Here is a 14,996-nt window from a genome sequence, read left to right as displayed (position 1 = left end):
ACTTTTTTCACTTGTTTTCAGATTGTCCCCAGAAATAAAGACTTTTTCCAATTACTTTCCATTATTTATTTATTTTTATTTATTTTTTTACTGTTTTTCCAAAATCTAACTTTAAAGTTGAATGTTTGTATCTCTGGTGTTTGAGTCTGACAGCTCAGTAATTCAGGTGCAGACTCTGAACTGTTACAATTCTGCAACATTTAGTTGATCCATTTCTCAGCAGCATCTCTGGAGTATTAGCAACTATTGTATCAATTCTAACAGCTGCCTGTAATGAAACTCAGAGATTCTGCTCAGCAGGGACAAAGACAAGAAATGTATCAACTAAATGTATCAATTTGGTACAGTTTACAGGGTCGGCGACCCCCCCCTCCCAGAGCTGCTGAAAAATGACACTTTCCACTTCAATATTAGAAAAACAGTGACACATAGAAAGTAATTGGAAAAAGTAATTATTTATATCTGAAAACATCTATTTGATTGAAGGTCAACAACCCCTTTAAGTCTGTATAGAAACCTGCCTAAAGCTGGCCATAGATGTTGAGATTTTTAAAAGATCAGATCCTCATCGTGAGACCACGATTTTCTCGGAACGATCGTATGATTGTACGAATTGACCATCAACTAAAAAGACCAATTTGCCAGGAAAACAAAGGGGAGCTGCCTGCTGGGCCCTGCAAACATCGATAGATTGTACTGGGACCTACAAAGATTTTTTGGAAAATCGTAAGATGTACGATCGTTCCAATCCCACTAACCGCACGATAATTTCGAGGGATTGGTCGGACTTCCCTAAAATCGGTCGTTCGGTAAGAAGAATCGTCACGTCTATGGGGAGCTTCACTGCTAGTTGATCCAGAGGAAGGCAAAAAACTCCACTTGGGGGAAAAAAATCCTTCCTGACTCCAAGATGCAATGGGACCAGTCCCTGGATCAACTTGTACTATGATCTATCTCCCATATCCCTGTATTCCCTCACTTGCTAAACACCATCCAACCCCTTCTTAAAGCTATCTATTAGGTTACATATGTTACTACCTGCTCAGGATCACTTCCCATTGACTTGAACTGCAAGCACTGTGTGTCATTCACGTGTCAGGCAACCTATTTATCTATCTTTTATTTGTACTCCTACCTTCTGTCTGGCTCCTGGGGAAATCTAGCGTAGTTTGAATACTGATTGATATTGATTGAATCACTGTAGTGTTTTTCTAGTGTATTGACATCTCTTTAGATTGCGGTGCCACCTAGTGGGTACAGATAACACTCTTACTTCAAGATAAATTATGTTTATATTTATTAACGGGGTTGTTCACCTTTGAGTTAACCTTTAGTAGGATGTAGACAGTGATATTCTGAGACAATTTGCTATTGGTTTTCATTTTTTATTATTTGTGGTTTTTGAGTTATTTAGCTTTTTATTCAGCAGTTTGTGAATTGAGCAATCTGGTTTCTAGGGTCCAAATTACCCTAGCAACCACACATTGCTCTCAATGCAGAGATTGGAACATATTTTACTGAGGTCATATTGAAGTCCCAAGTGTGTTTTTTTAATAAATGCAGTCAGATGATGAGACCGTACGATACCGCTGGGACAATGCAGTTTATTCTACAGACATTCAGGGCTCATTCACACCAGAGACTTAAAGCGGTTGTTCACCTTTGAGATAACTTTTAGTATGATGTAGAGAGTGATATTCTGAGACACTTTGAAATTGGTTTTCATTATTTATTATTTGTGGTATTTCTGTTATTTAGCAGCTCTCCACTTTGTAATGTCAGCAATCTGGTTGCTGGGGTCCAAATTCCCCTAGCAACCATGCACTGATTCGAATAAGAGACTGGAATATGAATAGGAGAGGCCTGAATAGAAAGACGAGTAATAAAAAGTAGCAATAACAATACATTTGTAGCCTCAGAGCATTTGGTTTTTTAGATGGGGTCAGTGACCCCCGTTTGAAAGTTGAAAAGAGTCAGAAGAAAAAGGCAAATCATTCATAAACTAAAAAAAAATGAAGAAGTCTTAGAATTGGCTGTTCTATAACATACTAAGGGGTACATTAATCAAAGAGTGAAGTTAGAATCTTCACAGTCTGCAGAGTGAAATACCGCCTCTCTCCATTCATTTCTATGGGATTTTTAAAGGCGTATTTATCAAAGGGTGATAGTGAAAGTTCACTATTTAATAAATATGCCTTTAAAAATCCCATAGAAATGAATGAGTGAGGCGGTATTTCACTCTGTGGACTTTGGAGATCTCTAACGTCACTCTTTGATAAATCTACCCCTATAAGTTAACTTAAAGGTGAACAACCCCGTTAAAGCAGAATGAAAGTTAAAATCGCTGTGGGGTGCCAAATGTTGGACACCCCCAAGTGATTATAATAACCACTCAGTGTGCCCTTTCTTTGTCTTCTATTACCCGAACAGACTAAGGATGCAACCAATCCACTATTTTGGATTCGGCCAAACCCCCGAATCCTTTGCGAAAGATTCGGCCGAATACTGAATCCTCATTTGCATATGCAAACTAGGAGTGGGAAGGGGCAAACATTTTTTACTTCCTTGTTTTGTGACAAAAAGTTACACAATTTCCCTCCCCGCCCCTAATTTACATATGGAAATTTGGGTTCGGTCGGGAAGAAGGATTCGGCCGAATCCTGCTGAAAAAGGCAGAATCCCTAACCGAATCCTGGATTCAGTGCATCCCTAGAACAGACAAAATTCCTGCTTCTCTCTGAGTGTACTGAGGACGGCATATATTGCACATTCCCCTCCATTGGGACAATATCCCCCTTAAGACCCCCACTAGTGTTTTTGGGAGTTAATGTTGGGGGTGTGGGGCCATAAAGTGAACAGGGCATTCTCACTGCCACTACATGTAGAAGTTGTCAGGCTCTGGATCATTGGAAGCAACAAATTGGCTTCAGATTAAAGGACAAGTTGGTGAATAATAAGGATTCAAGTGGCCAAGCCGTACTATAAGATTTAACCAGTAGTTTATTGTTAGCAAATTTTTTTTTACGTTGAGGCAAAAGTCCGGTTTATTAATTGAGTGTGTTTGCTATCAGCCCGGCAGTGGTCTGGTGAAGGAAAAGGGAAGCCACCGAAGCAGTGTATTGCCAATAATTAGTCACAATAGTGCAAGCTATAAGACTATATTTATTCTGCAGAATGCTTTACCATACCAGTGTAAACATCTGTTTGTTTAGGATAGCAGCTGCCATATTAGCTTGATGTGACATTGCTTCCTGCCTGAATCTCTCCCTGCTCACTCTTAGCTCTGGACTCAGATTACAGCGGGGAGGAAGGAGGAGGAAAAAGAGAGAGAGGAGCAAACTGAGCATGCTCAAGCCCTAGCCCTGGAGGCTTAAGCTGAAAACAGGAAGTCTGATACAGAAGCCCATGAGTACACAATAGAAGGAAAGAAATGTTGTGTTTCTTTTGACAGAGGACTCAGAGCAGCATTACTTTGAGGGTTTACTGGTGTATTTATATAGACCTTTCTGATAAAACTTACTTAATTTTAGCCTTTGCTTCTCCTTTAAGGGGCACTAGGAACCTGGGGGAGGAGCTTTGCTTGGGGCATATCATAGTTTAGCTTTTTCTTTTTTTTCATATGGAAAATTTTCCTAGTACAGATATAGGATCCATTATCTGGAAACCCCATTATCCAGAAAGCTCTGGATTAAATAATTATAATTAAATAATTCACATTTTTAAAACCTATTTCCTTTTTCTCTGTAATAATAAAACTGTACCTTGTAAAGGTATAGGATCCGTTATCTGGAAACCTTGTATCCAGAAAGCTCAGAATTACAGAAAGGCTGCCTCCAATAGACTCCATTCTATTCAAATAATCCAAATGAAAAAAAAAAAAAGATATATTTTTTCTATAATAATAAAACAGTAGCTTTTACTTGATCCCAACTAAGATATAATTAATCCTTATTGGAGGTAAAACAATCCTTTTTTGTTTATTTCATGTTTACGTAATTTTCTAGTAGACTTACGGTATGAAGATCCATGTTATGGAAAGATCCGTTATCCAGAAAACCCCAGGTCCCGAACAGATCCCATACCTGTAGTTGATCCCAACTAATGATCTAATAATTATAATTAATCTTCATTGGTGGGGAAACAATGTTATTGGGTTTATTAAATATTTAAGTGACTTTTAGCTAACTCAAGGTATGAAGTTCCAAATTATGGAAACCTCCCTTATCCGGAAACCTTGGGTCCGGAGCATTCTATATAACAGGTCCCAAACCTGTATTGGAAATTTGTACAGAAAATCCATTTATATTCACCTGTGGCAACAACATATGGGACAAAGGTTGACTTTTTTACTGTGTATCAGGGCGCAGCATATTATATTGGCTAATGATAACAATGTCTTGCTGTCTGTTCTGTTTTCTGCCCTGGCGGTGCAGATATTTAAACGTTGTAGCAGTATCCAGCTGATAAACACCCCACTGCCTTCTGCTACATTGTTTCTAGTCTCAGAAAGGGGAGAATGAGTTTGAATATGAATCCTACTGTACAAATGCTACTACTCCTTTAGGGTTAGTTCACACGAGGAGATTCGGGGAGATTTTGTCGCCTGGCGACTAATCGCCTCGTCTTCTGAGCGACTATCTCCCCGAACTGCCTCAGTGTGTTTTCCCATGGGCTACAATGAAATGTCGCCTGCGCTAAAGCACACGAGGCAATGCGTTTTCAATAGTCGCCCGAAGTGGAGGAAACTTTGGGCGACTATTGAAAACGTATTGTCGCGTGTGCTTTAGCGCAGGCGACTTTTCATTGTAGCCTATGGGAAAACACGCTGAGGCAGTTCGGGGAGATTGTCGCTCAGAAGACGAGTCGATTAGTCGCCAGGCGTCAATCTCCCTGAATCTCCTCGTGTGGACTAACCCTTAAAAGGGGGTGTTCACCTTCCAACACTTTTTCCAGTTTAGTTTTCACATGCACCAGAAATAAAGACTTTTTTCAATTACTTTCTACTTTTTGTGTGTGACTATTTTTCTCATATTGAAGTGTAAAGTTTAATTTTTCATCTTCTAAAGCAGCTCTGGGAGGGGGGGTCGCCGACCCTTTAAACTGTTCTAAATTGACATATTTCTTATCTTTGTCTCAGTTCAGAATCTGCACCTGAATTACTAAGCTGCCAGACTCAAACATTCAACTTTAAACTTAGATTTAACTTACATTTTCAAAAAATAAAAAAAAAGGAAAGTAATTAGAAAAGGTCTTTATTTTTGAGGAACAACCTGAAAACAATTGAACTGAAAAAAAGTGTTCGAATGTGAACAGCCCCTTTGGGACAGTAACACCAAATAATGAAAGTGTTTTAAAGTAAAATTGTTAAAGTAAAAAATTAAAGTAACATGTACTGTTGCCCTGTGCTGGTAAAACTGGTGTGTTTGCTTCAGAAAGACAATTATAGTTTATATAAACAAGCTGCTGTATAGCCATGGGGGCAGCCATTCAAGCACAGGATACACTGTAGATAACAGATAAGTACTACTATAGTTTATATAAACAAGCTGCTGTGTAGCCATGGCGGCAGCCATTCAAGCACAGGATACACTGTAGATAACAGATAAGTACTACTATAGTTTATATAAACAAGCTGCTGTGTAGCCATGGGGGCAGCCATTCAAGCACAGGATACACAGTAGATAACAGATAAGTACTACTATAGTTTATATAAACAAGCTGCTGTGTAGCCATGGGGACAGCCATTCAAGCACAGGATACACAGTAGATAACAGATAAGTACTACTATAGTTTATATAAACAAGCTGCTGTGTAGCCATGGGGACAGCCTGAAAAAGGCACAGGTTAAATGGTAGTTAACTGAAAAAAATCCCACTGTAGAGCTTATCTACTATGTAAACCTGAGCCTTTTCTCCTTTGAATGGCTGCCCCCATGGCTACACAGCAGCTTGTTTATATAAACTATAGTAGTACTTATCTGTTATCTACTATGTATCCTGTGCTTGAATGGCTGCCCCCATGGCTACACAGCAGCTTGTTTATATAAACTATAGTAGTACTTATCTGTTATCTACTGTGTATCCTGTGCTTGAATGGCTGCCCCCATGGCTACACAGCAGCTTGTTTATATAAACTATAGTAGTACTTATCTATTATCTACTGTGTATCCTGTGCTTGAATGGCTGCCCCCATGGCTACACAGAGGCTTGTTTATGTAAACTATAGTAGTACTTATCTGTTATCTACTGTGTATCCTGTGCTTGAATGGCTGCCCCCATGGCTACACAGAGGCTTGTTTATGTAAACAATAGTAGTCTTTCTGAAACTATCAAAATGTTTTACCAGTGCAGGGCTACAGTATATTATAAATGAATTAATTAAAAAAAAAAGTTCATGTTTTGGTGTAACTGTCCCTTTAAGACACAACTGGCAATTTCCATTAGTTTGTCAGGTACACACACACACACACACACACACACACACACACACACACACACACACACACACACACACACACACACACACACACACACACACACACACACACACACACACACACACACACAACACACACACACACACACACACACACACACACACACACACACACACACACACACACACACACACACACACACACACACACACACACACACACACACACACACACACGGATCTGGCACTGTCTGTATCAGTGAGCGGCTGATAAAACAAACAAACGCTTACCTGAAGCCGGGAGGCAAGTCATGTTAATACAGGAATCCTCCTCCTCTCTCCTTATCCACTCCCACAGTCATCGAGCTCAGCTGGGTGTGTGCAGCAGCCAAACATGTCTCTGGACCTGGTGGTGAGTGACATTTTCCTTCACTACTTTCTGCTACAAACTTTCTATTCTTTACGTTTAACTCCAGCCCAGAGCCTCCGACTGCCCAGTCTTTTCCTGGAGTCGCTGATCTCTGGGCTCATCCCGTGTATCTGGCCTTAAGCAGCAGCCACCGTATGGCACAGAATCCGGAAACCAGGATTCCACTTCCCTTGTGATTTTTATGTGTCACATTATAGACTTTTTATTTGGCTGCATTGCCTTGTTGGGTTTTTATGGGGAGCTTTCCCTTTAGTTGTCCCACGGGGCTCCAGGGGTTCCCTTTTTATTGGTTTCATCTGGTTAACCCCTGCATGACTGTGTCCTCTCAGTGTGTGTAGATAGATACAGCGACACTTCGATTTTAGTTTTCAATAATTTTTATTGGAATTTTTCAAAAGACATTACAGTCATATAAATGACATAACTTACATCAATAACATAAATTTACATAATAAAGAACTGTTACATAAGGACCTGTTTAAACAACCTACAGAATAGGTCTATAATATTATGGTACTATAACATTATCCACACTTCTAAAATTATATAACGACAGTTAGTCACATTACATCTACTTGTAAAGTAAAATCTTCCAATAGGGGTCTTCTTTCGACACTTCGATTTTAAAGGAGAACTAATCCCTAAAAATGAATATTGCTAAAAATGCCATATTTTTATATAGTGAACTTATTGCACGAGGCTTAAGTTTCAGCTTGTCAATAGCAGCAATGATCCAGGACTTCAAACTTGTCACAGGGGGTCACCATCTTGGAAAGTGTCTGTGACACTCACATGCTCAGTAGGCTCTGATTGGCTGTTGACAAGCTAAACTTAGGGCTCGTCACTAATTATCCAGCAGAAAATGAGCTTCCCTGGCTGTAATATAAGCTGATGCTACAGGTTTGCTGATTATTAAATTCTGATGCTAATTGCACTGGTTTCTGTGCTGCCATGTAGTAATTATCTGTATTAATTACTAATCAGCCTTATATTGTGACATTTCTATTCTATGTGTACTGTATATTGTGAGTGGGTCCCTAAGCTCAGTAAGTGACAGCAGCACAGAGCATGTGCAGTGAATCAGCAGAAAAGAAGATGGGGAGCTACTGGGGCATCTTTGGAGACACAGATCTTTACTGCTAAAGGGATGTGGTTGCCTTAGTTCTCCTTTAAGTCCCCTGATTTTAAGTTTTCCCGCATTTTAAATTTTTTATTTGTGGTTCCACCAATTTATAATGCATTTCCTGGATTTTATCTGTTTTTCTGGATTTTACATCAGCATTCCCAAATGCTGAATTTTTTCCCTCTATGAATGTTATTATTTGTGATATAAAGAGGTTTAAAATACTAATCAGATGTATATTGTGCCATGGTTCTGCCTGTAAATGGTCAATTGCAATTAGTCTGCCCCTTATACAGTCCTGTACCAATCACTTATTGCTTTCATTTTTTTTATGTGACTGACAGAGAGACTTGTACATGCCCCCCATAGTGTAACATTAACGCAGCAATGCTTAAAGGGGTGGGTCACCTTAAAGTCAACTTTTAGTATGTTATTAAATGGACTATCCTAAGCAACTTTTCAATTGATCTTCATTATTTTTTTTATATATATATATATATATATATATATATATATATATATATATATATATATATATATATATATATATATATATATAGTTTTTCAGTTATTTGCCTTCTTCTTCTGACTCTTTTCAGCTTTCAAATGGGGGTCACTGACCCCATCTAAAAACTCTGTAAGGCTACAAATCTTTTGTTATTGTTACTTTTTATTACTCATCTTTCTATTCAGGCCTCTCCTGTTCCAGTCTCTTATTCAAATCGCTGCATGGTTGCTAAGGCAATTTAGATCCAAGCAACAGATGGCTGAAACTGCAAACTGGAGAGCTGCTGAATAAAAAGCTAAATAACTCAAAAACCACAAATAATAACAAATGAAAACCAATTGCAAATTGTCTCAGAATATCACTCTCTACATCATACTAAAAATGAACTCAAATGTGAACAACCCCTTGTTATTAACACAGTAAATATTATAGGTCAGTAAAACTCACTCCTGTGCTTATATACTTGTAGAAAAAGTTACTTTAACACATTTCCCCGATTTTACATTTTCCTTGATTTTACATACTTTGTACATCCAGGCTGTCCCAGTCGTATCTGAATGTATGAAGGCAGCCATACTGGTTACTCTAATGAGCACAGGCAGAGACTGAAAAGTGAATCCGTGTCCTGATAGGCGGTAAAATGCTTGTGTGTGTTAGCAATCATTTTTTGAACTAGCTCAATAGTGCTCTATACTGTTCCAGCTGCTGTGGAACTATAACTCCCAATATCCTTGGCTGCGGTTAATCCACGTTAGGAAGAACAATCGATTAGACGCAGATCTTGCCACTCTGAGATTTAATAAGCAGAGCCTGTATGTTGACTAATGGGTTAATGTGTGCGCAGGAGGAATCCTGACGTAGGCAGAGCTATTTCTTAGGTTTCGTTACACTGTGTTTAGTTATCGCTGTAATCTCCCATTGCGACATCTCACTGTAAAAGTCCCGAGGACTTTGAAACTGAGGGGTTGCAGCTGTTGCTGAACTGCATCTCCCATTCCTCCTTCTCTTAGCCAGCCAGAGGACTGCTGTAACTGTAGCCATTTGTACAAGCGCTAATACCAGGCCTGTTAGTGATGTGCGAGTAGAGAATTTATCGACCCGCACCTGACCCAAACCCGCCCCCTCCCGAACCGCGCTCGGGCCCGCTGCTGCCCTCTTTTTATAGACACGCGCCCGCCCCACAGTGATGTCACAGGCGGGAGTCTAAACATTCCAGCGCCGGAAGACAGCAGTACTAGGTCGTGGGCGGGGAGAGCAGGAGAAGAGCTCCACCCGGACCCACCAGCAGATTTTCTGCAGGCGTTGGCCAGCAACCGCACGACCCGCGGTGCACACATCAATAAGGCCTGGGATGCCCACAATTGTCACCTTTAAAATAACTTTTAGTATGATGTAGAGAGTGATATTGTGAGACAGTTTGCAATTGGATTTCATTTTTTTATTATTTGTGGTTTGAGATATTTCGCTTTTTATTCAGCAGCTCTCCAGTTTGCAGTTTCAGCCATCTGGTTGCCAGGGTCCAAATTCCCCTAGCAACCATGCACTGATTTGAATAAGAGACTGGAATATAAATAGGAGAGGGCTTGGAAAGAAAGATGAGTAATACAAAGTAGCAATAACCATACAATTGTAACCTTACAGAGCATTTGTTTGTAAATGGGGTCAGTGACCCCCATTTGAAATCTGGAGAAAAAAAAAATTAATTTAAAGGTGAACTACCCTTTTAAAACACCTCATCCTTCCTCAAAAACAATAGATTTTCCGATGGAAGTGACTTGGGGCCGGCAGCCTGATGTTAGAGACAAAATTCAGCTTCTTAAAGGGGCTGGTCACCTTAAAATTAACTTTTAGTATGATGTAGAGAGAGACTCTGAGACAAATTGCAGTTGGTTTTAATTTTTTATTATTTGTGGTTTTTGCGTTATTTAGCTTTTTATTCAGCAGCTCTCCAGTTTGCATTTTTTAGCAATCTGGTTGTTAAGGTCCAAATGACCCTAGCAACCATGCATTCATTTGAATAAGAGACTGGAAAATGAATAGGAGAGGAGAGTAGAAAGATGAGTAATAAAAAGTAGCAATAACAATACATTTGTAGCCTTTGTTTTTTTAGATGGGGGTCAGTGACCCCCCATTTGAAAGTTGGAAAGAGTCAGAAGATAAAGGCAAATAATAAAAAAAAACATAAAAAATAATGAAGACCAATTGAAAAGTTAGTAAGAATCAGCTATTATATAACATAATAAAATCATTAAATAATCATTTTTGCTGCACTGCACAAGCGGTTCAGACTGGTGTCGTGAGTTTTACTGCACTGCTCTGAGCCGACTGCTCTCATTACTGTATCTCTGTGTGTGCCCAATGGTATGGTCTCCTGTATGACAATCTAACATGCTGGTTTCAGATAATGGGCATTTGGAGGAACTTGGTAATGAGAGTTCAAACAATTGAAGGGCATTTTGTTGACCATTCCTGGAAAGATCGTAAAGGGAGAGTAGAATTCTAATACAAATAGTTTATTTAGGAAAAGTAATACCTGGATATGGAACAGACTGTTGTGTGAAGTTTCATTCTGGGATCTTAGTGTCACTGCATTTCATGTTCTTCTAGAATTCGAAAGATACTGCATGTTATCTTTATTTATAAAGAAAGTGATACCAGATGTAATGTTTTAGAAGTGATCGTTCATGGCCTTTATGGGCCCCGGCCTTTATAGGCCTTGACCTTTATGGGCCTAGCCTTTATCGGCCCCGGCGTTTATGGGCCCAGATCTTTAGGCCCCTGTCTTTATGGGCCCCTATCTTTAGGCCCTGGCCTTTATGGGCCCCCTGTGTTTATGGGCCCGGCCCCAATCTTTAGACCCCGGCCTTTATGAGCCCTGGTCTTTATGGGCCCGGCCTTTAGGCCCCTGTCTTTATGGGCCCAGGTCTTTAGGCCCCTGCCTTTATGGACCCCAATCTTTAGGCCCCAGTCTTTATGAGCTCGATCTTCAGGCCCTGGTCTTTATGGGCCCCAAGCTTTATGGGGCCCCAGCCTTTATGGGCTCTGCTGACCCAGACTGACTCCCTGGGGTGGATGCAGATTCTCCCCCGCCCATTCACAAGAGATATAAGGTTGAGTCCTGAAGCGGATTGGCTACCCACTGGTTGCCGATAAGGCAATTGGGTCTGGTAGTGGGTCCAAGGGGGTACAAATTGGAATAGCATGTTCGGATTCCAAAGCTTGCTTCTGTGCAGGACTCTAATATAAAATATGTGGCACAGCGTGGGCAGGGGAGGGGGGTGTCTGCAGGGGGCCCTTAAGATTGCAAAGAGCGGCCATTCAGGGTACAGCCCTGTTAGGCTCCAGACACCCCAGTTTGACACTGATGAGACATTTATTGTGCAATTAGAGGCTGAGCATATACTGCAACATCCTTTCTTTTGGCACAGTCACCCAACTCCTGGATCTTTATCTGATTTGGCCACCTATCAGTGTGGCCCAAATAGCGATGATCTGATCCTTTGGCCACAGGCCTATAAAGTTAATCTACAAGGCCGAAAAATAACTCGGGGTAGGACTGCATCAACATTTCAATTTGGTCCTCGCTAACAGGATTTTCTGACCTGCTGAATTTCTGGGAAATGAAATGATACTGCATACAGGTTGCTTATGCAGACTAAACATCAACACAACATGTGATGTCGAGCATATTTTGCACCTAACCGTTCCAGATTTCTATTGACACAGCAAAATTTAGTACATTAGTATGGGATCTGTTATCTAGAATGCTTGGGACCTGGGGATTTACGGTTGGGGGCGTCTTTCTGTAATTTGGATCTCCATCACTAAATAAAACATTAAAGGGGTGGTTCACCTTTAAGTTAACCTTTGCATGTCTCTCTTAGGACTGCCCAATGACTTTCTGCAGGCATGTATAAAATCTGCTTTGAGGGACTGACTCCCAGTGATTCCGTTCTACTAACGATTTCCCAGTTCTTTCACTGGGCTTTCCCACTATCATGACGCAAGGGCAGTTATGGATGGCAGTTGCGGTAAAGCAGCTCGTTCAAGATGGCAGTTTGAACTGGAGTTACTGTAACAGTATATCTGGCATATAAATAATTTGCAGGGTGATCGTCTCGGACAATTTTCCTTCGCAGATAATGCTTTTAGTTTTTGGCTCCAATATTACGTTTCCTTTTGTGTTTCTATTTTACATAACGCCTCAAAGGCAAAAAAGACTTGAGACCTGTAACTCTTGTACAGGTATGGGACCTGTTATCCAGAATGCTCGGGACCTGGGGTTTTCCCGGATAGCGGATCTTTCTGTAATTTGGATCTTCATACCTGACGTCTACTAGAAAATCATGAAAATAAACCCAATAGGTTGGTTTTGCTTCCAATAAGGATTAATTATATCTTAGTTGGGGTCAAGCACAAGCTAGTAAACTGATTAACTGTGGTGTGCACCTCTACTACTGTAACATAGTCCAAAAATAAATGTAGATCCAAAAAATTCTTTATTCCATTAACAGTCATTCACAGTAGTCTAATCCTAAGCAGACCCCCAGTCCAAGGGCCATGTAATTTAATGTAATCAAGTAAAAACAAAAGCGGGATAGACTTAGGGGCCGATTCACTAAATTCGAGTGAAGGATTCGAAGTAAAAAAACTTCGAATTTCGAAGTATTTTTTGGGCTACTTCGACCATCGAATGGGCTACTTCGACCTTTGACTACGACTTCGAAACGAAGGATTTGAACTAAAAATTGTTCGACCATTCGATAGTCAAAGTACTGTCTCTTTAAAAAAAACTTCGACCCCCTACTTCGGCAGCTAAAAGCTACCGAAGTCAATGTTAGCCTATGGGGAAGGTCCCCATAGGCTTTCCTAAGTTTTTTTGATTGAAGGATGTTCCTTTGATCGGTGGATTAAAATCCTTAGAATAGTTCGATTCGAAGGATTTAATCGTTCGATCGAAGGAATAATCCTTCGATCGTACGATCGCGGTATTTGCGCTAAATCCTTCGACTTCGATATTCGAAGTCGAAGGATTTTAATTCCTAGTCGAATATCGAGGGTTAATTAACCCTCGATATTCGACCCTTAGTGAATCAGCCCCTTAGTGTTAGTTGAGAAAGGAGCCTAGATGAAATCTTTATAAGGACATATATTCAAACCTGACGCGTTTCGTGCCAAGGGGGGTTCATAGGCTCTGAGTAAGTGCCCACCCTTGGCACGAAATGCGTTGTGTTTGAATATGTCCTAATAGATTTTCTTCTTTTTTTATCATCTGTGCTCCTTTTTCAACCAATAGTAAGTCTATCCCGCTTTTATTTTTTGTTTGATCAAGTACAAGCTACTGCTTCATTTTAACAGAGAGAAAAAGGGAATAATTTTTTAAAATTTTGGATAAAATGGAGTCTATGGGAGACTGCGTTTCTGTATTTCGGTGTTTCTGGATAACGGATCCCATATTTGTACTCATTTAATGTATTTAACCGTATGATTTACGTTTTGGCTTAAAGGTAGGGAGGTGCATCCCTACCTTTAAGCCAAAACGTAAATCATACGGTTAAATACATTAAATGAGTACAAATATGTACTCAGAATGCCCAAATCCTTTGAAAGATTCGGCCGAAATTTTAACAAAAATTTTTTTTACGTCCTTGATTTCCTTCCCCCCTAATTTGCATACGCAGGTTCAGATTCCGTTTGATGAGGCACAAGGATTCAGCTGAAACTGAATCCTGGCTGAACCCTGGATTCAGTGCATCCCTACTTAAAGGTGAACTCAAAGATGAAATAATATTTTAGTGAATATGCAAAAGTGTTATCCCGAACATCCTTATAATTAGTTAGTTTTTTTTTTTTTTTAAATTAATGGTGCATTAATGTAGTTGCATGCAATGTAGTTTGCAATGGGGTTTCAGGGCTTATTTACCCTAGTAACCAGGTAGTAGCATGACCATGTGGTGCAGGACAGATACTAGCCAGCCTGCAGATAAAAATAAGAAGTAAAAAATAAATATAATATTTTGGGATGCCTGTTCTCAACAGTATTTTTATCTGCATGCTAGTAAGGCAGATACTACATACATTAGTTCAAAGTCTGTGATTAGCAGTCCTCTCCTGATGGGTATTTTCCGGCCTTGTAGAATACGTTTAACAGCCAGATTAGACATTGGGTTTACGAATTTTCTTAAGCTTCCTACAGGTCTATGAAAATGTCGTATTCTTCATTCAGAGCTCATGTACAATAAGAGACTGGACCTCTCCCCTGACACTGCTTTGGGCCCCTAAAGGGGACCGGCCCCACAGTTTGGCAATTATACGTGTAATTAACTCATTCTGTACATCTGTATTAGACCCTTGAGTGCTGAAAACGTACAAACTTGTGTTTTGGATACGTGTGATCTTATTCGTACTTGTATTACTAAAAGGTTGATAACAGCACTGCTCCTGTTTGCATTTCCGCTTTAGCTTATTACACATACTTGTAATTCCCACAATCAGTGTAA

General features: G+C 40.0%; 1 protein-coding gene across 5 annotated transcripts in view; it reads left to right on the top strand.

Moving 5' to 3' along the window:
• cd2ap.L (CD2-associated protein L homeolog) overlaps positions 1–14,996 on the top strand; it is a 96,047-nt gene that overhangs the window by 26,331 nt on the left and 54,720 nt on the right. For 2 of the 5 annotated variants that reach the window (XM_041562205.1, XM_041562208.1), the window contains exon 3: positions 6,794–6,847. In XM_041562205.1, coding sequence (XP_041418139.1) covers positions 6,794–6,847 — 54 coding nt within the window. 5 annotated transcript variants of the gene reach the window in all.

This window comes from Xenopus laevis, chromosome 5L (genome assembly GCF_017654675.1).
Source record: "Xenopus laevis strain J_2021 chromosome 5L, Xenopus_laevis_v10.1, whole genome shotgun sequence".
Lineage (NCBI taxonomy): Eukaryota > Metazoa > Chordata > Amphibia > Anura > Pipidae > Xenopus > Xenopus laevis.
Note: the sequence above shows the minus strand (reverse complement) of the source record. Positions and strands in the feature narration are given on the sequence as shown.